At 43.1% G+C, this 24775-nt stretch overlaps 1 protein-coding gene across 1 annotated transcript; it reads right to left on the bottom strand.

The window, feature by feature from the left end:
- Positions 1-1117: 1117 nt before the first annotated feature.
- On the bottom strand, positions 1118-23973 carry ACER2 (alkaline ceramidase 2). The gene is made up of 6 exons (XM_032205492.1): positions 23841-23973; positions 15024-15138; positions 13966-14107; positions 10011-10148; positions 3310-3447; positions 1118-2624 (listed from the first exon to the last, which is right to left on the bottom strand). The coding sequence occupies exons 1-6, from the start codon at positions 23946-23948 to the stop codon at positions 2438-2440; spliced, it is 828 nt and encodes a 275-aa protein (XP_032061383.1). The 5' UTR covers positions 23949-23973; the 3' UTR covers positions 1118-2437.
- Between the last annotated feature and the right edge of the window lie 802 nt (positions 23974-24775).

The following is a 24775-nucleotide window of genomic DNA, read 5'->3' as shown; positions in this document are numbered from 1 at the left end:
AAATATGCAGGAGATGATTCTTGGCCTGTACCTGCATACATTCACTTCTGCAGGAGCTGAATGCACTGCTGCCATTTTTTAAGTTATAAAATCACTTATTTGTGAGCAGTAAGACTCTAAAGGGCAGAAAACAGCAGTTGTTAGGAGGTGGATTAGAACCCTTTAAGTCAGTTTTCCTTCAGATAAAATATTCAGTAGGAAGGCTCCAGTCATTTTGAACAGTACATACATCTGCAGTTACTAATTCCCCAAACAATACTGAAAATAACTTATTTATTGTAACATAATAATTTAATAAACAATATTGCAGAAATCTTACTCAAAGTAGGGCCATGTCAGGCAACCTTAACTGGGTTCCAGCCAGTAAGCCTATCTGTATAAGGTTCTCATCATAAGATTAATACCTGAGAAGTGTTTGAAACTGAGCATTTCATATTTATGGAGAGAGGAAGAAAAAAGGAAAAAAGCAGCTGTCTTTCAATGAGTAGCAACCATTACTGTGTGAATTGTTACAAAGTTTGTTTCATACAAAAAGTGTTCAAAAAACACATTTCTCCCAGACAAATCTACTAGCAAGTGGTATAAATTTTCATTGTTCCAGTGAAGTAAACAGATTTGACTGCTTTTGTGATCCATTAATCAATCTGAGAGTAGGCTACTTACCTGCTTTGAAGTTCTCAAGAAGTTATCTTTACTAACAACTTGGGTTTAAGTGTAATAGCATACACCTCAGAAAACATACACTTGTTTTCTGTGCATAAATTTGAATACAAAAGTTATCTGAAAGTTTTCACAATGCTTGAAAGGCTAATTAACCCCAAAGTTCTTGTTAAAAGCCATTTTCCTAAAGATGATACTGTATACAGTATGTTTTCACACTGAGGAAAAGTAAGTATAACATGAGACTTACTAGCAAAGCACAGAGGAAATATTATTTCCTGGTCTAGTACTCAAAAAAGAAATAGCACTTTACTAAAGATGTACATCCAAATCCTTAACCTGCTTACAGTTCTGGTATTTGGAGGAATGTAAGCAGACCCCATGTTCTCCAAGACTGCAGCTGTTACAGCTACAACTCCTAAAATTTGAAAAAAAAAAAAAAAACAAAACACACCTTCACTTTGCATCATTTTGTTATCAGACCTAGTGTTAATAGCTTGCAAGAACCATAGCAATTCCTGAACCTCAGTCTCAAAGTACAATATTAAAACTGGATCTAAACATCCCTTATCTTTACAAAACAAGCTGAAAACAAACAGAAAACCTGAATCTACTATTCCTTTGTAGGAATGCCAGACTGAATGTCGCATTTCATCGATTATTCAAATCTAATTTTTATCTTTGTTTTTAAGAAGTTATCTACATGTCCTGGTTTCAGGAAATTAACTCTGTCCTAACTGAAACCAGGATACTACGTTATCTACTTTTCCCTAAATATAACTAGCAGAGCACTGGACTATTGTTCATGTCACTTTGCAAAACTTTGGTGAGAAGTTAACTCTCAAATTAGACATAGAGCTAGGCACGTAGGAATCTTAATAATTTAACCACACTGTCTGTCAGTCCTTGCTGACCTGTGCTCTGATGGAAGTTAATCCTCACACTTCCGTGTGAGTTTCAATGACAAACTGAAGACCAAATGTGTCTGCAGAGGTAGAAAGGGATTTCCATAACATTCCTGTAAGAAGAAAATATGCAGTATACAAATGTCCACAGATCAGTGGAAATACAGAAACTTTAAAACCCCCTGAATTCCTGTTTAGTTTTAGGGACTGAATCTTCTGTCAGCTATTTTCAGTTTTACACTGCCTAACTGCACTGATCCAGATGCCCAGTGATAATCACTTTGCACAGGTCTCCTGCTGTACTTGGGGAAACAACCACATGCTCTGTGATTCAAGCTGATGCACACACACCCAGCCTCCCCATGTTACCCTCCTGGCTGGGAGGAACATGTGCTCTGAGCACACTCTTGTGGTCGTGTGCAAGTACATCCAAATGAGAGCTGAGAAGGACACAAAGATGGCATGTAGGCATCTTTGACAGACTTCTTTTACAAGGAAGGCCTCGAGCCAAGAGTTAACAAAAGTAAATCAAGCACCGGAAGTGACCTACTGCAGAAACATCATTTCTTGACCCTGATATTTGGAAATAACTTTCATCAAGTGAAATGCTACATTAAAAACAAAGTGCAAAATAGAGTCAACCAGAGAAGACCAGAAAGTTGTTACTTTAGTATTCAAGAGCCTCCACCTTCCTGCCGTCTCTCATCTCCAGAAAGAGGGGAAAGAACACACTTGCCATGTGTTTCTATGACACCTGGAAGTGCTGCATATCTGAAAAAGAGGATAAAATACAACCCTATTCACTTATCATTATTTAGATACTGTCTGTGCTGGAATGTAAGTTGAAAATCCATCCCATTCTGTGGCTAACTTCATGTGATTTTCACAGCTGACTTCTTGTGCGCGCAGAGGAGGGTGACGTAGGGAACGCCGATGAATGCCCATCTCTCACTGGGCCAGAACTTTATGACAGGGCCCTGCTCAGGGATCTCAGAGGCAGCGTCAAAGTAAGCGAAACAGACACAGCCGAGGTACGCCGCAAGGCAAATCAAAATGTGCCTGAAAATAGACACCCCCCCCAGAAAAAAAAGAAAAGTTCAGTAACATGAACAAAACTTCAGTAAAGCTATCAAACACATCATTATTCTTTAAAATCAGTCTGTCCTTCACCTTCTTCCCCAAATCCCCCATAGGGCTGTTGCATACCCTCTGCCTGCAGGCAAAGAATACAGAGAATAAGGAAAACTACAAAACCCTAGCTTATCCTCAGTCTAAACCGTCTGCAGCTTTTTGGTCTCTTTCCACCTTACAGAGTTGGCCACAAATGCTGAGATTCAGCACTTTGGATAAGAGACCACAATTTGCTGGATGATAAAAGAGAAAAGGCATCAAAGCCATTCACTGCTCCCACTTCATACCCAGCTGCTAACAGTGGATGTTTGAGCTTTTATAGTCTCTGCTCCAGCTGAGCAGTGCTGTAGGATTTTTAGCAACCCATACGGCAAGGAATTCAGTTGCAATTAATCAAGTTAGTGCCTGTAGAATCTGATCAGGCCGAAGAGCCTCCTAAATCTGCCACCCTGGATAGCGTGAGACTTGCTCCTGGCTTACAATTTTACCAGTAAATCTGTTTAGCGCTAACCAGAAATAGCCACCAGCAGCCTACGCACTCAGCACAGAATGGTGCAGTGGTGAGGACCTGTCACGTATGAATCAAACTGTGGAGTTTATGTGCAACGCTTACCATACACAATGTAAATAGGGGAAGTTAAACGAGGACCAGATCTCACAAAAAACTTTGTCACTGATCCAGCAGAAAAGTGCTAGCATCCACCAAAGACCTGAAAACAGACCCAGTTTGTACACACGCAGGTTTTCGCACCTGAGGAGAAAAATGCAAAGAAACTGTTGTAAAACAAAACAAAGTTTGCTTCATGCTGTTTGGCTGTATGCATTTCAGAAATGGGATTTATAAAGCCTCACACTCCTTTAAATGGCTCCACTAAAAATGTCCTGAAGAGAGTCACTATATTTGCAATAAATATGACTCTGATACAAGGCACTGGTGAGGTCACAAAAGAAACATTTTAATCAGTAGCTGTGTTTTGGGTGTTGTCTTAAATACTGGGCAAGTGGTGGGCAAACACTGAAGCATTCCCATACTAAGGAGATAACGTAAGAGAACAAGAGATTAGTTACACATTCTGTCTGGTAACAATCAGCCACTCAGCACAGTGCTCAGGTTTGTTCACATTCTGTTTCCCATTGAATTTTTACTATAAAAGATTGGCATTATAAAGGAACTGGATGAACTGTTGTTTTGTTTTGTTGTTGGTGTTTTTTTTTAATTGGTTTGTTGAATTTCCCCCCCCTACTATGCAGCAGTTCCAGAGAACTATGGAATAGGAACCTCTTCCCAGAGGACCCAAACAAGCATGCTTCATCAGGTGGTGCCAGCACCCACAACTCACACAGAATTCCTCACAGTGCCTAAGATGCAGTGCTCTCCTTCCACAAGAAACCACACCCGTTCACACAGAGGTACACTACAGAGACAAAGAGCACGGTCACTTGCTGTGGTCACACACAGCATGGCCTGCCGTTGATCATCACTAAATAAAACAGATGCAAGGCTACCTGCACAGCAGTATCTGTGTGGCAGGTCTACTCAAAAGCTCAGTTTTATTCCCCGATAAGATGCTTTGTTCTTTCCCATGTCTTGGAACTATCCTAAGAAATGCACAGCTTTGCTCAAAGAGTAAAATCAAAGCAGAAGAAAAAAGGTTATAAATATAATCCAGTTCCAGAATGCTATTGAAGTCAATAGTCTGATCTCTACCTACACTTGCTATTTTGAGGTTAGGCCTCTTGGTGCCACTAGATGCAGCTCTGCTGTTACTGAGATATATAATGCAAAGCTAGACTGGGATGTGATGAGCACTATGTGCTCAGCTTCCCTACCTTCTGCAAGAGCAAAGCTATGCTTTGGGTTTTTTTCCCATGCTTTTTGTTTGTTTGTTTGGTTGGTTTTAGTTAATTGTTAAACTCCCAGTGATTTTCCCAGGGATCTGTGATCCTTCCAGTGCTACTAGACAACTCATGCTTCAATGAACTCATGTCAGTGATGTATACAGTAAGCACTCCCAAACCTACTAATCGGATGACAGAGTAATTTGTCTAAAGTTACTTGTCTGAGCTATATATCAAGAGTCAAGCCAATCGGCCAGGCAGAATGATAAGGAAAATTCACTGGGGGTTAGAAGCCCCTGCCTTGTTCTACATCCTAACAGGAAAATAAGTCAATGCCAAGTGCCCCACAATCCCAACCTCTGTCCCAAGGTCCTCAGGAGGGGCTCCTCTAATCTGCACCTGTCTTCTTACACCTCTCCCAAAAAGTTATTGAGAATGTTTCCATGTTCTTCTCCCATGCTGATTTACCTCACATGGGAGATGAGCGAAGCCTGGCAAATTGATCCTATAAAGGAACACCTCACCTTGTGACACTCAGAAGCAATCAAAATGTGTACCTCTGGAGCAGTGGGTAGGAATATGCAAGCACTTCTTTATCCTGTGCAATGCCATGCTATTTATGGTCCCTGATCATCGTTATATGCAACTGTCCTTGACATATGAAAAATGCAGTCTTCTCATAGCACAGCACAGCACAAATCAAAATGCTCTTTGGTTCTTCTTTTTCCACACCAAATATTTGGCAGTCTGAAATCTGTTGTTCTAGTTTGATACATTCACAGAGTTTACAAGATTTTTCATTACATCCTTCCTCAGGTGTGAGATGCTCTCTTAATTACTTAGTATCAAGCAGCAACAAGGATACCGACAATGTCTCCTGCCTCTCTGTGGTGGAAAAGCAGAACTGCTGCCATGGCTTTGCTAACAGAGTCTAGCTAGGCATTCAGATAAATCAGAAACACACACAAAGTACTCTGTCCAGGAACACTTTGCAGCCAGTGCAGCAGTCTACATGGCTACGATGTATTGCAAGCTAAAAAAATTCTGCAGCTTCTCCCACAAATCTACTGGAAATTTTTCACTCTTGAAATGCTGTTTCAGTTGACATTTTAACAGGCATTAGGGATTAAGAAACTCCCAAGGGTGAGTGGGAGGCTCCTTTTTAGGTAGCGGATTAATAACAAAAAAGCTACCTGCTACTTAGTGATGTTGACAAACTAATTTTCTCCAGAGTCCTTTGCACAAGCTGGCTTTAAGGTCTGGCATTATTTATAGATGGCTTAAGAAGGTAATGACACATTCAAAATTATCGCAGCTCTTTATTTATTAGGATAAAAAAAAAAAAAAGCTTCAACTACTGTCTAAACTCTAATCTCCTCCAGAAATAGATATTACAATAGTTGTTTCCATGACAAAGACACCTACATGACTTCCACAAAAAAAAAAAAAAAAAAAAAAAAAGTATTTCACATAGCATATAAACCAAAGTGACTTCTTTCTTGGAACTGAATTTTGCTAACCATTTGACAAACAAAAAACACACCATTAGAGGAGACAGGGCTGGCCCACAATAGCTTCAAGATAGCTTGTGCTGTGTACTGTAAAAAAGGTATCTTTCTTCCTCCTCTGAAATAGTAGTTTTAATCTTTAAAGGCTATAAAGAGCAAGAAGAAAAGGATAAGGAGATTTTTGAGTTGCATATGAAGTTCCAGAGCACAGATACAAGAATTCTTCCTCTTATGAGGCAACCCAGTAAGAAATATACCCACAATCCGGCACAGTTTTATAAGTAAAATTATACTGGTTTACTAATCCTCCTGCCTTTCAAAAAGTAAAACTAGACTGCTACTCAGGGCAATTCTGCATTCTGACAGAGCAAAGGGTATGTGTACTGAGAAGCCTTTTGTGTGTATGTAGCCTTTCCTGGACTTGTCTGAAGGATATAAACAAACATATGCACTTGCATCCCATTTAAGATAAGAGGCTTGACCTCAAATAGACAGCTCCTTTAGTCAGTGACCATGCCTGCTAACATCTAAGTAGTTTGAATACCAAGAAGAGAGAACAAGTACCCTGCATGGTTCAAAGAGTTCAAGGTTGCAAAGAAAAAATGAAAGCTTATTGAAAGAAACTTTCCTATCACAAGATCAGGTATAGAACTGGTATAGACTGTAATGACAGGTCAGTACCACCATCAGGAATTGCAGTTTATTTTTACAGCTTTAAAACACCAGCAGGGTGTGCTGCAAAACACTATTCTGAGGGAAAAAAAAAAAAAAAAAAAGTCAATAACAATTAGCTGAGCACAGATTGTTAATCTGTGCAATACTGCTGGGTTTTCTGTGATCACCCATCATAGAGTCTTCAGCTCCTGCTGTAATCATACTTATGTGCTGAGGAAATGCATGTTAACAAGAAAACTGCAAAGCTACATACCTGCCACTGTTTTTACCACAGTGAAGAGAGGCATTGCAAACACTACCTGGACACTGGCAAGACACAAACCAGTCACTTCCTTTACTTCTATATAGACACTGACAGTGATCATTGAAAGAAGCACTGAAATGGAAACTGTCAGCTAGGGGTCTAAAAGTGCTGCTCATCCTGCTGTGCATAGATCTGTGACATGTTCCTACCCTAGCTCAGTCTAGAAGAAGCTAGACCACAAAAGCCTGCATTTTCGTTAGCCCCTTTCGCCTACGCAATGTGCGGTGTTCTCTGTTTTAACACAAACAGCTACTATTTAAATACCGGAGCCTCTTCAAACACTGGTGTACCCCAGGCATTTGCTATATGAGGGTCTGTGCTGGTGCACACTTCCAACAGCATTATCTTCCAAAGTCATGACATCCCCAACAAAACATACCAGCTCTTCTTCACACCAGTGCAGTTTCTGGATGTTAACAGCTTGATTTTGACACAGATATCTCCATTTACACCCTAATAAATGTTTTGAACTTTTAACTAATTTAACCTTCTAATTAAGGGAAAAAGATAACTTTGGGCAAGCTGTGACAATGAAGTAGGGTTCCTCCACACCTAGATATCTAGTAGGAGAATCAAATATGAGCAGACAGACTTCAAGGTAGGGTGAGCCTTCACTGCTCAAGATTCAGATGCCAGCTGAGCAACAACACCTTACTGTCTGCTCAGGGAGGTAGTTACACACCTGATGACGACCCACTAAATCACACTAATTTGATGATACTATGATCTCCGTTATTTGTTGGCTTGGACCTGCAAACAACAGGATCCACACCTGCTTTCTCCATGATCTCATCCCCTAAGAGAGCTCAATATTTTTCTATGAAACATATGAAGGGATTTTTTTTTGGACAGAAATAAGAATGAAGTGTTAGAATTTCCTTGGTTTTCAGGAGCAAGTGTGCATTTAACCACCTTTTGCTGTTTTGATCATCTCACATCCACAGTACTTTCAAGCAGGGTGTCAAACCTACTAGTTCTGCATTTAAGAGCACAATGCTCCATAGTTACAGCAGTCTCTCCTCACCAAGGATGAATGAGAGGCAGAAAATTCTCATTTGAAGACAAAGTGCTTTTGATTCACTGAAATTCTGTACCAGATTTACAACAGCCTAGAAAGATAACACCACAACAACATATTAGACCAAAACACCAACTTCAGCAATGAACAGAGGAAACTACTCTGAAGGTTCTTTTCCTTCTTTCCCAAAATAGCTTTCACAGACTAAGATCCACTGTAGTATGCCAGGATTCATATATGTAGCCCCCTACCATCTCTGGTAGTGGAGAATAGGAGAATCACAGGCATTTTACATAACTAATGTTATCTTTTTCTTCTGAGAAGGAGATGAGTCAATCCCTCTGGGTTTACAAGAATTTATCTCATTTAAATTTCTCAGAGAACAGCATGGCTGTTCTCAATCAAATGTATAATTATTTGCCTTTTACATTTAGAAATTCATCAAGAAACATCATAGGTATATTAAATCATCTCGATACACAATTGGCCATATGTCACTCTAGGTCCCTTTGGAATCATGAGTTCAGAAGGTTTCTTTGTGCCCATAATTCTCAAAAAAAAAACAGGTAAACTCCACACATTTTAATGACCTTCCACAAGTTCAGTGAGTTTCAACAACAGAGTCTCAAAAAGCAAGTACATGTAGCCATATGAATTCCCAGATATGATATGATCCAATAGCATTTAAATTATAATACACTAACCATTTCTCCTCTCAAGTTACTCAGGAGCTCACGCCTCAAAACCTGGACTGTAGCGAGGTCACATAGATTGCTCACTGACACAATCAGATCTTCTACTGCTCTGTCAGTGGTTTCCTGCTGCTTTCATCAAAATGAGATGCCTCCACTAGCATCTACTGACTTTCTTCTCCACAGCTAACTTCTGTGCTGTTTCCCAAGTTTCTCTGACAACAAAAATAGCTGCTGCTTAGCAAGCCATCTAACAAGAAAAGACTCAAGAACACTTCAAAAAACACATTACTAGCAGAGGCTTCCACTCTATGGGGAAGTAGTGGCAGCACAGGGAAAGGTGGGAAACAGGAAAAGTTCCCTGTTCTAACAAAAGCAGTTAGAATGTGGGCATTTTGTCCCACTCGTTTATTTCAATTAACATTTACAGATGCAGTGTGTAAGAGAATATCCCAAGTTGGAAGGGGCCTACAGGAATCATAAGGACCATCAAGTCCAACTCCTTGGTCCACACAGGACCACCCAAAAATCAGACCATATGTCTGAGCATCATCCAAATGCTTCATGAACTCCAACAGGCTCACCTGGAGACCTCCTCCGGGCCACCTTCCCGGAGAGCCTGACTAAGTGTCTGACCACCCTCTTTATGAGCAACCTTTTCCTAACACCCAGCCTGACCCTACCCTGTCCCAGCTCCATGACATGTCCTCAGGTCTTAAGACCAATTTCAGGTTCTTCTCAATTTGCATCCTGGTTTCATAATGACAGGTAGCTATCCTCTGCAACCTAGTGATTATGTTTATCTTTGTTGGTCTGACACTACCATATCATCTGTGTTAGAAAACAAAGTAGTGAAGACTCACAATAAGCTTTGAGAGCTGGCACATCTTCCATGCATGCTTGAGCCTCAAACCCTGTTCCCTCCACTACCCAGACTGTGATTATCGCACCCCTATGCAGACTTTATGGCAGAAAAGCTGTCACTGAAACAAAACTCTTGCCATGATTCCACAATAAATAAACAAATTCTGGTTAGAACAGGTCGCAGGAAGAGATATGCTGCAAGAAGACAGACAATATCTGACCCAGTATATTCACCTACGGAAAAAAAAAAAAAAAATCCTTGCCAAAAATGTCTGACCTGGCAGAGCAAGCTTATACCAGATCTCTGTGAGGGTGCTCTGCTCTCATAAGCACCGAAGCCAGATCTACTCTATAATCATGTGGTAGCCTAAGGACCTCTGAAGACAAAACTTTAGTCAGGAGAAAAATACTCACCTCTTCAGCTCAGCAATGAGCAAAGCTGTGCAGGGAACACCCAGAGTCATTAGTGAGATGTTGTTGATGGCAGGCTTAATGAAGGCAAGGCAGGTAGTAACTCCAGACAGGACACCCACAGCAGCTTTAAACCTGCTCCTGAAGAGTTTTGGTGTTTTTTTGGGGGGGAGGGTAGGGGTAGGGGAGAAAAAGTGTTTTTAATTCCAAGCTTTTAATTAGTAAAACTAGAAATCTTAGTATGACTCTAACAGTGTAACAAAACTTAAGTTTCTTTAGGTGTGTTCAGAAGGTGCAATGACTGTGCATACGGTGCACGTGGATCCTGCATTGGCTTGTGTACATACAGCGTTAATGATATAGATAAATCTTTTCCAGGCTAGTCTTCTGAAGCAGCCACGTACATGTATACACACACATGCACAAACAGAAACTCACATTAATCACTAGTTTCAAAACACTAAGGTCCCATTCCCATTTTCCTTCTCACGAAAGAAGACAAAAACAAGACAATTTCTGTACCAGCACTGTACTCAAAACAGTTTTGTGTTATCCTTCTTCATGCTTTCAACATTGATTTTTAGGATTGTTTTTTATTATTATTATTATTACTAATGTCCCAGCTTCTAGACCCAGGTTGCAGTCTGTTTGGTATATTCTTCGTATAAACAAAATCAGTTATGCCACGTATAGACAGCCTGACAACTTTGAAATTAAACATATATTAATTGTTTAAAATTCAAATTTGGAATTTAAACAACCCATTTCTAGACTGTGGCAGGACTATGGCAAGTAGAGGTTCATCATGCTGTCCCTGAACTACAGTCCCACAGCTGTATAAAACTAGTTGATGTTGAAGGATGGCTCTTCTCTTCTTAGGTCTAAGTTTCAAGTAGGGTCTCAGCATATTTGTGCAGCGCCATTCCCTGGTCACCAGTGTCATCACCCTCATGTTCACCAAGCTCATTACATGTACATTTGGCTTTAAAGATTTTATTTTTACTGGAAGGCAAAAAGTTACTTAAGTAGGAAGTTTTTATCTGGTGTAAGTGCCTTAATGACTGAGGACACCACAAATCAGTCATGGTAGATGGTAACACTTTCAACATTCAAAATCTGAGTGTGAAAAGGATGAAGAATGTAAAGACCACAACTGAGAACAAAGGGCAGGTGTAATTCTACAAGAATGTCAGGCAAAGCAAAACATATAAAAATACATATCACAGAATCACAGAATTGTCTAGATTGGAAGAGACTTCCAAGATCACCTAGTCCAACCCATGACCCAACACTAACCAGTCCTCCACTAAACCATATCCCTAAGCTCTACATCTAAATGTCTTTCAAAGACCTCCAGGGATGGTGACTCCACCACTTCCCTGGGCAGCCCATTCCAATGCTTAACAGCCCTCTTGGTAAAGAAGATCTTCTTAATATCCAACCTAAAACACCCCTGGCACAATTTTAACCCATTCCCCCTCGTCCTGTCACCAGGCACGTGGGAGAACAGACCAACCCCCACCTTGCTACAGCCTCCTTTAAGGTATCTGTAGAGTGTGATAAGGTCACCCTTGAGCCTCCTCCAGGCTGAACAATCCCAGCTCCCTCAGCCGCTCCTCGTAGGACTTGTTCTCCAGGCCCCTCACCAGCTTCGTCGCCCTTCTCTGGACTCGCTCGAGCACCTCCATGTCCTTCCTGTAGCGAGGGGCCCAAAACTGAACACAGTACTCCAGGTGCGGCCTCACCAGAGCCGACTACAGGGGGACGATCACCTCCCTAGCCCTGCTGGTCACACTGTTCCTGATACAAGCCAGGATGCCGTTGGCCTTCTTGGCCACCTGAGCACACTGCTGGCTCATATTCAGCCGACTATCCACCATCACTCCCAGGTCCTTCTCTGCCTGGCAGCTCTCCAACCACTCATCTCCCAGCCTGTAGCTCTGCTTGGGGTTGTTGCACCCCAGGTGTAGGACCCGGCACTTGGCCTTGTTGAACTTCATGCAGTTGACCTCAGCCCATCGGTGCAGCCTATCCAGATCCTCCTGCAGAGCTTTCCTACCCTCAAGCAGATCGACACACGCACCTAGCTTGGTGTCATCTGCAAACTTACTGAGGGTGCACTCGATGCCTTCGTCCAGATCATCGATGAAGATATTAAAGAGGACCGGCCCCAGTACCAAGCCCTGGGGGATGCCACCAGTGACCGGCCTCCAGCTGGGTTTGATTCCATTCACCACGACTCTTTGGGCCCGGCTATCCAGCCAGTTTTTAACCCAGCAAAGCGTACACCAGTCCAAGCCAAGAGCAGCCAGTTTCTTGAGGAGAACACTGTGGGGAACAGTGTCAAAGGCCTTACTGAACTCAAGGTAGACCACATCCACAGCCTTTCCCTCATCCACCCAGAGTATCACTTTGTCATAGAAGGGTCATTTTATCATAGAAGGAAATGCAGAGAAGGAAAATATATGTGCTTGTGTGTAAATCAGACCTGTTCTGGGTTAGGCTTTTTTGCCACCCAGTAAAATCCTTCCTCTGCACACTTCAGAAAGGAATCAAGACCTTAAAAAGTAACCTCCCCGACAGACTCTAGGGAGGAAGTATTCTGAGAAATTTAGGATGAGGGATATCCTTCACCTCATCTCAGTCTTTTTATGGATCTGTTATAACCTGGCAGATTATTATTTACAGTTTTACAACCAAGTTCAAAAGAAACAGGATTTCACCCTAGAAATGCTACTATTCCTTTTAAAAAGAATATAGCTTAACTTTGTGGGCAATTCTACAAATCTACTAAGTAAACTAGCAGAAGGTAGTGATAGATTACATACAAGAATTCCTTTAGGCTTTTGAGGAATAATTTACATGCAGTCTGAAAAAATATTCAAGAGACAGAACTGTCCTTTATTTGAAGTATTTGAAGTAAAAGATATTTTATCTATCTTATAACCCCAGTAAAACCCATTTACCTCTTAAGCTGCGGGGGTCCAGTAATAGCACTGTACACCATTAAAATAGCAATATGCAAAAGTGCTAAATTCACACTAACTTGACAAAAGCATTAGACCACAGTCTGTACACTGTAATTCAACATACACTTTTCTCAGTGCAAGTTATTTTAAAGAATAGTCAATACAGGCACCAACCTTCCCTACAGACCCCTGACCCCAGCAACTTCTAACTGGGTATATGTCAAGGAAAAAGAGAAGGGAAAGAAAAAAAAAAAAAAGAAAAAGACAACAATAGTATGAAAATGCTAGAGGTATAAGCCTTAGGCCTTAGCAGTTTTCAGAGAGCAAGAAATTGGTGATGTGATTCAAATGTCTCAGTTACCATTACCTCAATTACTTTATGCATAGAAAAGCAATAAATACAAAGGTTACAGCATACATTTTTGGGGGGAACAAATCTTAAGCAGATTCTTTAAACTGCCTATAAGGCTTTTTATTTTAACTCTGCAATAAAGAAAAATCCCCTTTGCAGCAACAAGAGACTTCTAAACAAACACCATGTGTAGCCTTTACTTAAAAACTACTTTTAATCACTGGCTTAAAACTTAAGATGAAAATTAAGCTGAATTCCATAGGTTTACTCATATGTACACTCTAGGCTAGATAAAAGGAAGAGAGAAAGCAGGTTTCTGTTACCTTATTTTAGCTGCAACAAACTAATAGTATAACAAACTAATCATATAAATGTGTCTTTCAAGAATTAACAAGAACAGGCACTTCCAGAGGCACTGAACTCCAGAATCTGAAGGTATATGGCATAAAATACACCACGAAGACTTGTAGACTCAGGACTTCCAAAGAATAAAATGCAATGTAAGCAACTGGAGGAAAGTTGCGTGAGAAAGATAGTGGCAGCAGTGGTAATGTTGGATGATCACTCACTGTCATTACACGCAGGTTTATGTGAAATGTTTCAAGAGATAGGAATGTGTACCACATCACATGATTACCTGTCATTCCGAAAAACTCTTGGTAGGTATCTCCTAGGGAACCACATGGCAAGAGCACACATCAGCACCCAGAGAATAGCCAGCTCATCCAGCATCTGGCCCAGGAAACTGAGGGTGGCATGAAAGTAAACAGACCCAATTCCTGAAAAAGTCAGGCAAAAATTACAATCAATAGTTAGTGTTTCATTACATAGAATGAAAGCTCACGATCAGGACTGCATAGCAAATGGTTGATACCATTTGGTCAAGAAAAGGAAAAGAAAAGTCACCAGCTTTCCTAGAAAAGCAATCCAAATCATGAGCATCTCATATTAATTAAAAAACAAACACATTACAGAAACAGAAGCTAAAGATGTCATATCCTGCTAGAAAAGTAAATGCAAAAAAAAAAAAAAAAAAAAGGTAGTAAAGTTAGATGCAAAAAAAAAAAAAAAAAAGAAAAATAATAAATTCAAATGCTTCTTCTGAATTTTCTCAATAGCACAAGAAAGGATAACACAAATGTGTAAAGCAGTATGTGATTATGTGATGACTTCTCTGTGATACAAGTTTACAGGTGGAAACTAGCTCACTTCCCCACAGGGCTTTGAGTATCCCTTTACAAGTTCCGAGTGTTTTTAGGATTGAAAAGGCCTAACAATTTCCCATCTACAAAATGGGTAAACCTTTGGGTCTACTATTAAAATCTCTTGATACACAGCAAAATCTCTTATCCTCTCCAGTTTTGCTGAGCACTCCCAGCAATCTTGTATTCAATAACATCAGAGGATGGAGGGTCAGTGCTGTTCTAGAGTAAGCCTGGATACAAGTAAAAGAAGTTGTTCAAAGGAAAGACCGGAAGGGAAAAGAACTAAGGTCAAAGAACCCTCCAACCTCAAACTGCAAGAAGTGTTTTCCTTTCAGAAACTACATGTGCTCTAACTTCAAGCAAGTACAAGCAAACTCCTCTGCAGACGTCAGTGCTTCTTTGTTTTGCAGCAACAATCATGCGCAAGCAGGAAAAACTAATTTCCTCTCAGTTCGTGCACACACAGACAAACAGAGACTAATCAACTTACCAACCACAACTAGCAGAGTCCATATTAAATATATTCCACTGTTGAAGCAGGTTGCATATTGACGGAATAAGCACATACATATGGGTGGTAAAACAAAAAACAACACGTTGCTTATCTGTGAAAATAAAAAGTACCACAAAGACAGAAAATTAGCAAACATTTAATATCTACAGACTAAGACATCCATAAAAATACCATCATCCAATGATGCCCCAACTCAACAAATTATGGCCCTCAGTTTCTGTCAAAGATTAAATGTTTTTTCAAAGCATCAATACACTTTGTTTAACTTTATTAAACTAATAATAGCATAAAAACCATAAGCAATGTCAAGTGTGGTTAGTCACATCTTTAAATCACCCTTCCAGTCTATTCCCTGAGCAATTTTAGTGAGAATATACACATACTTGGACTGTTGTAATTCATGAAGCCTACAACAGCAAACAGGGAAATCTAGCAAGTGAACTCTCCACTCAACAGTTGTCAAATTCAGCATGGAAAAAAGGGGGTAGTCAAGCTTTGTTGAAGTCAAGTCACTGAAAAATAGCTATGGTCTGGCAGGTCTGAAATACAAAGTTAAGCTAACAGAGTTAGAACCATTATTTTGTAGGGTGAAGAAAGCCTGAAGTTGTAAATGTTTTTACACTTCATTTTTTCCTCTTGGTTCTCTATTACATAAACAATCAAATACGACTGAAAAGAAGTTATAGGAAGGCAAAAAGGTAATTCAGACCACTGCTAAGTGTTTTTAAATTTAATACATAAGACTGGAACAAAGACATATTTCCTCTTGCTTACCAACAATATAAAGCACCATTCTTTAGCTAGAAAATGCTTTACCTGTGATTACCAGGAGCTGTCACTGCAGTATTATCTAGTTCTCTCAGTAAGGCACTGCCTGTGCTGAGGGCCAGCTATGGTCCGAGTTTAACCAAGCAGCCATAGAAGACTGCACTGCTGCTTCTCAATGGAACAAGGACAAGGGTGAGCTCCCGGACATTTTCCAATTTTTCCGGACATTTTCCCAGACATTTTCCAATTCAATTTTCCAGACATCTGTTGGGTAAGCAACTTGGCCAGGCACGCACAGTCCAAATGGTTCCTATAATGCACTGAAGATAATTTTCTGATGCAGGTGGTGGAGGAGCCAACGAGGAGGGGGGTGCTCCTGGACCTTGTCCTTACCAACAGGGATGGGCTTGTTAGGGATGTGAAGGTTGGGGGCAGCTTGGGATGCAGCGACCATGAGATGGTGGAGTTCAAGATAGAACTTGGTGGAAGAACTAAGGCTAAAAGCAGGATTGCTACCCTGGACTTCCGGAGAGCCAACTTCGACCTTTTCCAGGACCTGCTTGGGAGTATCTCATGGGATAGGTTGCTAGAAGGCAAGGGTGCTTGTGGGAGCTGGGCTACATTTAAACAGCATTTCTTCCAAGCTCAGGATCAGTGCATCCCTAAGAGTAGGAAATCGGGGAAGGGGGGCAGGAAACCTGCGTGGATGAGCAAGGAGCTCATCGATAAGATCAAAAGGAAGAGGAAGGTTTATCAAACGTGGAAAAAGGGCCTGTCCTCCCAAAAGGAGCATAGAAGTGTCAGGGCCTGCAGGGACACGACAAGGAAGGCTAAAGCCCACCTAGAGATGAGGCTTGCAAAAGAGATAAAAGATAGTAAGAAGGGTTTTTTTAAGTACGTAAACAGTAAAAGGAAGACTAGGGATAATGTGGGTCCCTTGCTGAATGAGGGGGGTGTCCTGGTAACAGGAGACGCTGAGAAGGCAGAGATACTGAACGCTTTCTTTGCTTCAGTCTTTGCTTCAAGGACTCCCCCCCAGGACTCCTTGACCCTGGAGGGAGGAGAAAGAGTCTGGGAAGTGGAGATCTCCCCCCTTGTTGACAAGAGAGTGGTCTGGGAGTGTCTGAGTGGGCTCAACGCACACAAATGCATGGGTCCTGATGGGATGCATCCACGTGTGCTAAGGGAGTTGGCAGAGGTGATTGTCAAACCACTCTCTATCATCTTTGAAAGGTCCTGGAGAAAAGGAGAGGTGCCTGAAGATTGTAAGATAGCCAATGTCACTCTGGTCTTCAAGAAGGGCAAGAAGGAGGATCCGGGAAACTACAGGCCAGTCAGTCTCACCTCTGTCCCTGGAAAGGTGTTGGAACTTGTTCTGGATGCCATCTCCAAGCAATTGGAAGAGAAGAAGGTTATGAGGAGCAGTCAGCATGGATTCACCAAGGGAAGCCGTGCTCAACCAACCTCGTTGCCTTCTATGATGGCATCACCAGCTGGGTAGATGAGGGGAGAGCAGTGGATGTCATCTACCTTGACTTTAGCAAGGCTTTCAATACTGTCTCTCATGACATCCTGATAGCAAAGCTGAGAAAGTGTGGGATAGAGGAGTGGACAGTAAGGTGGGTTGAGAACTGGCTGACTGGCCGAGCTCAGAGGGTGGTGATCGGCGGCGCAGAGTCCGGCTGGAGGCCTGTGACTAGCGGTGCTCCCCAGGGGTCAGTGCTGGGTCCAGTCTTGTTCAACATCTTCACTGATGACCTTGATGAGAGAATAGTGTGTGCCCTCAGCAAGTACGCCGATGACACAAAGCTGGGAGGAGTGGCTGACATGCCAGAAGGCTGTGCTGCCATTCAGCGAGACCTGGACCGGCTGGAGAGATGGGCAGGAAGAAACCAAATGAGGTTTAATAAGAGCAAGTGTAGAGTCCTGCACCTGGGAAGAAACAACCACATCTATCAGTACAGGCTGGGGGATGACCTGCTGGAGAGGAGCTCCAAGGAGAAGGACCTGGGGGTCCTGGTGGATGACAGGTTGACCATGAGCCAGCACTGTGCCCTCATGGCCAAGAGGGCGAATGGGATCCTGGCGTGCATTAAAAGGAGCGTGGCCAGCAGGTCAAGGGAGGTGATCCTCCCCCTCTACTCTGCCCTAGTCAGGCCTCATCTGAAGTACTGTGTCCAGTTCTGGGCTCCCCAGTACAAAAAAAAAAAAAAAAAAAAAGACAGGGATCTCCTGGAAAGAGTCCAGCAGAGGGCCACAAAGATGATACGGGCCCTGGAGCATCTTCCCTATGAGGAAAGGCTGAGAGACCTGGGTCTGTTCAGCCTGGAGAAGAGAAGACTGAGAGGGGATCTCATCAATGTGTATAAATACCTGAGGGGTGGGGGACAGAAGGATTTGGCCAACCTCTTTTCAGTGGTTTGCAGTGACAGGACAAGGAGTAATGGCCACAAAATGGAGCACAGGAAGTTCCACACCAACATGAGAAAGAACTTCTTCGCGGTGACAGTGACAGAGCACTGTAACAGGCTGCCCAGGGAGGTTGTGGAGTCTCCTTCTCTGGAGATATTTAAGGCCTGTCTGGATGTCTACCTAGGCAGCCTGCTCTGAGGAACCTGCTTTGGCAGGGGGGTTGGACCCAATGATCTTTCGAAGTCCTTTACAACCCCTTCAATTCTGTGATTCCCCAGCCTTGGTTTCCTCACAGTCGCCATGCCTATCCCAGGCACAAGACAATTATTGCCAGCAATATTCCCCTAAAATGGACACGTAAAACAACTCTGGGATAACGGCGCTCCTTTGGGACAGATCCCCTTTTCTCAAACACTTACAGACTTTTACTGACATTTACAAAAATCTAATGGAAAAGCATTCATGAATGGCATACAAAGAAGGCATTTGTTCATTCAGCTACTGTCCACCACTCAACACAGTCTCAGCCAGTGTGAGAGTAGAGGCTCCAATGATTAAGACCAACACGTCTCATTTAACATTTGTGAGACTCATCACATCATACTCCTAGCTGGCACTCAAAATGACAATAACTACAGGAGCAGTTTCTCAGCGCTGCCTACTTCATGCATCACACCTTCCCTCATACTAAAGACACCTCCTCACAGACAAGCTGCATTTCCTTCAAAATTCTTGGCTAGATTTCATTCAAGTGAAATATGAAATACTTAGAAACATCTATAGTGCTCAGTTTAGAGCTGAAATATCCTACATCTTCTCTATGTAAAATAAAGCTAGAGCAGCCGCTAGATAAACAGCAGGGAGAAATTTTCCTGTCAACAGAAACCACCATCTTGTTCTCTTGACATTTTAGCAAGATCACATCCACAGCAGCGTGTGTCCTAATGCTGCATGAAGTGCACAGGTAATTCCACTGCTACAAGCACCTGGTTGCCTGGCAGCTGGTTGCGAGGGCAAGAGAAGGGAGAGGATGGACAGAAAGAGGACAGAAAGATCGTGGCTGCTTTTGTAGACAGCAGGCATGAGGCCTGCCACAAAGAGGAGAAGCCACCATGCTCTCTCCAGGTGGGCCACCAGTCAGCCTGGGAAAACTCCAGCAACCACTGGGCTGCCCTTCTAAACCAGTGAAGGGAAAGGTGAAATCCTTCTGCCAGTTACCATCTCCTACAGCTTGTTTTGTCAGACAGGTCTCCTCACAGACCCACATATTTTCACAAGGGGCATTCACGCTGCTCAGCTTCGGACACCTGGCTTACTCTGCCTGCCTCTCCGACTTCTTTAGCCTGTGGTAAAAGCTGCCCACTGCTGCAGGGAAGGCCAGAGCCCTACCAATTTCTTTCAAGCCCTTTCACAAACTGTCCTCTGATGAATACTCTCTCCTTTTCCGACAGCTGAAGAAGCAGGAAACCAGCCTCACAAACCAGATGGGAAAAAGCCATCGGGGCACGGACTGATGAGCAGCGCCACAGACTGATGAGCACCTCCCCAGCAGCAATAAGAGGACTCCTCTGATGGAAATCCTTCAGCCACCAAGGTGGCAATTTCTGCCTGCATAGTTCATACATTAAAGTGAACAAATTGACAGGTGGGAGGCACCTGGCAATGCCAGAGTGCAGGACACAGAATATCCCTGAGGAGACAAGGTGAAGAGCAAAGAGTTATTTATAGAGAAATGTTCTAAGGCAGATTTTAAGAGGCAGATGAATCTGCTTAAGTCACATAAAACCTACATGTTCAACTGATCAGGCTTAGTCAAAGCACCTTCTATTCGCATAAAAACTACCCGTCTTTGTGCAGCAGAGACCTACAGCAACATCTGGAATACAGTCATAGACCACAATTGTAGTGTTTTACCTGCTTTTACAAGCACGAAGTGGGAGGGCTCTCCTTACCCCCTAAAAAGTAGGAAACACGTACAATGACTGGTAGTAGGGACGATGTAACACGAGCAAGTCCTCTGGGGACCTCAGAGTGCTCTATACATTTTCTGTTTTTAGCCACAGTTAAGTCAATGAGAGGTATCAATGGGGTGAAAAGAATAAAATAAATAAATAGATAGTTACAAACTAAGGAGTGTGGAAGAAACACTTTTCGTTTCTACAGCTCAAACTGACCGGTGAAATAAATCAGATTAGGTAATCACAACATATAAAAGTTAGGCTCGAAAGTCCTTATTCTGCCTAGAAACAAGATAAAGGAAATATGACTACTTGCCACACCTGTAACAACGCAGGTTTATATCACTGAGTAGATAACAAAGGAATGCTTCTGCCCTGCAGCAATGCTCTTCTGGCAATGAACTCCTCCTGTTCATGCTAAAGTAGTGCCTGCAAATCCAAGACCCCGACAACCTGGAATTTGGCCATGATTTATACTCTTTACAGAGGCCACCACAAATATTTCCTATCATTGTAAAAGCCGAAATAATTCTGGAACTGAAATTCTTTCCTATTAAGTTTACAAAAAAAAAAAAAAAAAAAAAAAAAAGAAAACACATGATACTCATGTCTCTCTTTCATCCAATAGCTTAGTTCTGTTTCTTATATTCTATACATAGTAACTTCCTCAAGTTATATTCAAATCAGAGCTCTGGAACACTTCCAAAATACATAGCTTAAGTTTTCTTAGATGCAAGTTCAGAACCAAATAGGTCAACATCAGAACTGACCTGCTGGTTTTCATTCCCTGGTATCAGCTCAGCTCCCTACAAGAACCACAATCCTAGATATAATACAACCATTAACACCATCCTTCCCAAGCAAGTGAGGCACTTATCTCTGGTTTCAGAAAGTATTTTGCATATGAAATTTCTGACCTAACACATGATTGGCCTGTATGATATGATAATCTAAAATAATTTGATTATTTGATAACCTAAGAACAGGAATACTCCAATTTCCTTTGGGATCTGCACAGGGCAGCAATTCAAAATTACAGTTCTGGAAAAAGGGCAAGTAGCCCATCAATAAAAGTCCATCCTCTGGCTTTACACAATTCTGGGCCTTTAGTTTTAATTTCCAGCTATCTACTTGTATGAAAGGAATATAGGACACAGGCCATAGACGGAACGCCAGAGCCCAGCTCAGATCTTGACCACATAACTTTGCTCACATCTGGCCACAGTCCTGACTCGTGATGTTTTCCGCAGTCCTACCAAAGATTAAGTATTATTTACTATTTGGTAAGACTCACAGCCAGCAGCCGCGTCATTCAGCCACTAAGGCAACGTGTAGCACGACCTCTCTGCGAGAAGGAAGCAAAAACAAAGCAACTCTGCAGTGAGATTAGAGGCTTTACATCTTCAGCTTCTCAAGAGCATGCCACTCACAAATGCTGGAAGGCTGCTGTAGTAAAAAAAATTCCTCCAGAACACAAGAATGCTCTTGCATTCCTAAGACAGTCCAGTATTTTTTTGAAAAAACATGTATCTCCTTTCTAGTAGGGAACAGAAGAGGAATAAAAACACTGGCAATTCTCTCTTAAAATGGAAATTTGGCAAGAAATGTGTATAAAATGCACAACTGAATGCAACAAACTGAACTGCAAAGTATGAGCTTCAGTGTTAACAGAATAATGTTACATTTTTCAGGTGTTTAAAAGTAAAACAATACCTTTTTTTTTTAATTTTTATTTTTTTGCAATACCCCCACAAGCAGTAAGTTCTTTTAAGCACATGGAGGCAGTTGTTCATGTTTTAGAGTAGGGTTACATTTCATCACGATTTTTTTTTTTCCTAAAATTAATAAAAAGAAAAAGCTGGTCTTCCTATAACAACTCTTTTGCATTATGAAATATCTCATGGTCTCTTCACTTAGAGTGTGTAACATAAAATCCCATCACACTAATGTATGTTTTCAAAAATTGGTATGATCAATTTGTACAAAACCTCCGAACAGCTATTCTCCCACTGATTTAATCCTGGTGAGCACTTTAATTTGCTTTTTAACTACATCATGTTAAATTTATGCAAAATGTTAAGACTGGGACACAGAAGAATAATTAAAATGATCTTTCTAAATACATTTCAGATAAGCTGTTCCAGTCCTGTGCTTACTTGTATACTGTGTGAGACCACAACTACAACTCTGACCTTAGCTGTGCCAATTTAAAATGCAGATTAGCAAGGTTTTAATCTACAGCTTGAAGACACAGATACCAGATTCAGGTCTGCGGTGGAGTCCATCCTGAAACTTAAAAAGGTTTTGAATCAGAACTGAGGCATCTCAGAAGGAATAACATTCAGCCTCCCTTTTTTGGTGCCTGTCAGAGCAGGAGAAATCTTCCCTACTGCCCTGTCAGCATCTGTCTTTTTAGGATGCTGTCACACAAGCCCATCAATACACTATGAATCCAACAGCCTTAATGTTCAGAATCTGCAAAGACAGAAGTCACATGATAACTTCACTACTGAAGAAAGGTGAAATACATCTACCCTCAACACAGCCTCTCTTCCACACCCCTTTGGTGTACAGCAAGCTGGTTTGTACATAGCTGCTTCAATACCAGGGGCAAACTTTTCAGTATGTGTCTCAGTGCTAATCTGTCTGGAAGCTCACTTATTCACCTGGACGTGCCTGCAGCTCCTAGCATTTTGCAAGCTTCTTTGCCACAGCTAATCAGCTCCGCACAGTCAGAAGGATATCCATCCCCCTGCATAGCCGGCTCCGAAATGCGTCACTTTCTTCAAGAAACTTCTTGTTTACCCTGACCTTTTTCCTCCCTTTGTTTTTGGTTCTTGCATGGTGACATCAAGAAACAAAGAAAGCAGGCAGTTTCCCCCCACACCCTCCAACCCCTCCAGCAGCACAGACCAGACGCCATCGGTGACGGTGGCACCGAAGTATGAGAAGCAACAACAGGTTAGCGCTGTGCACCGTGGGCAGGGCAGTCACTTGCTCTGAACACACACACACACACACACAGCACTCCCCATGAGCCGCACTCCAGGCATCTTTTTCTTTCCTTCGCTGTAGCGCAGCGCTACCATCTGATGCACGTGGCCAGGGAAACAGCTTGAAAGGGAAGGAGAGCTGAGACAAAGATGAGATTTGGAAAAAAAATAAAATAAAATAAAATAAATCAAAGGCTGTTGTGATATAAAACACGGACAAAGCAGCTGCTGCCCCAGCTCTCTGTTTGTGCGCCCACCCGCCACCACAGCACAGCAACCCCGGAGCAGCCGTGCCGGGAGGTCACTCGCAGGGCTCCCTCCTGTTGATCGGCCCTTCACGGGCAGACAGGCTGCCAGAAAGCCGGGTGCATGATCTCACTGCCTGGCGGAGCCGCCTGCCAAACTCCCGGGTACACAAACAAGGCGCACCCCCCTCCAGGATGCTGGCCGCCGGGCAGCCCGGCTCTGCTGCGGCTGGCAGCTCCCGGGCTGGCAGGAGGGGGCTCGGGGGTGCACGGCGGCTCGTTAGAAGCAGCGCTAATTACCCCACCGCCCCCGACCCGCCACTGCCCAGCGACCCACACCCGTGCAAAGGCCGGCACCCGGGGTGTGTGACCGGGGTGTGAGGCGGTCCCGCACGCTGCCCCCCGGCCCCCTCGCACCGTGTTGTAGAACTCGGCGATGGCGGGCACGATGGTGTAGTTGTCCTCGCACCAGTCCACCTCCGAGCTGCCGGCCCGCAGCTGGTCCCACCACAGCAGCGTGCCCATGGCTCCCCGCCGCGGCACGGCACGGCACGGCGAGGCGGCTGCTGCTGCTCTTCCTCCTCCTGCTGCTGCTGCTGCTTTATCGCCTCCTCCTGCTGCTCTATCGCCGCCCCCTCCTGCTTTATCGCCGCCTCCTCCTCCTTCTCCTCTCGCCCCGCGGCCTTTTGGGGCCGGCGGCGCCCCGGGCTTGCGTGAGGCTTGGCCGGGGCCGTGCTGCCTGCCCCCGCAGCCGGCTCCTCTGTGCAGCCCGCCCGGCCGCCTTCCTGCCTGCCCTCACCCCTCCTTCCTTCGTCTGCACTGAAAATGGGTTCCAAAGCAGCTGGCAGCTCCTCGTCTTCCCCTGTGCTGTGTTCACTCTGCACAGGTACTGACTTTTACACGGTCTACAGACAGGTGTACTGGAGAGGCAGCCAGCTGGGTGCGCATTTCATCCTCCGTGAAACATAAAGGCTTAGATATAAAAGCTCAGATTATATTTTTACTTCACTAATTGCCTTCTTGAGAAAGGTCACTTCCAGGTAACCTGCCTTCTTTCCTTACACAGGAGGTGAGACACCTCATACACACACACACACAGAGGTGGCTGATGGAGGCACGCTTCCAGCCAGCTGTCTGTCCGTCCCCCTGTTCACCCAGCAGTTTTGGACATAACAGCAGAAGAGATCAATCAAGCTTCTGCTACCAGCTGCTGCCATCGAAAGCCCGGAGTTTCACCATGCAAGAGCTCCCGGAACCAGGGCAACATTTACCAAGAGTTCTGCAAGGTTGTCATTCGAGGAAAGTTTACCTGATTGGAAGCTACTTGATTTGTAGAAACACAGAAACACCTG

Source organism: Aythya fuligula, chromosome Z (assembly GCF_009819795.1).
Source record: "Aythya fuligula isolate bAytFul2 chromosome Z, bAytFul2.pri, whole genome shotgun sequence".
In the NCBI taxonomy this organism is placed as follows: domain Eukaryota; kingdom Metazoa; phylum Chordata; class Aves; order Anseriformes; family Anatidae; genus Aythya; species Aythya fuligula.
Note: the sequence above shows the minus strand (reverse complement) of the source record. Positions and strands in the feature narration are given on the sequence as shown.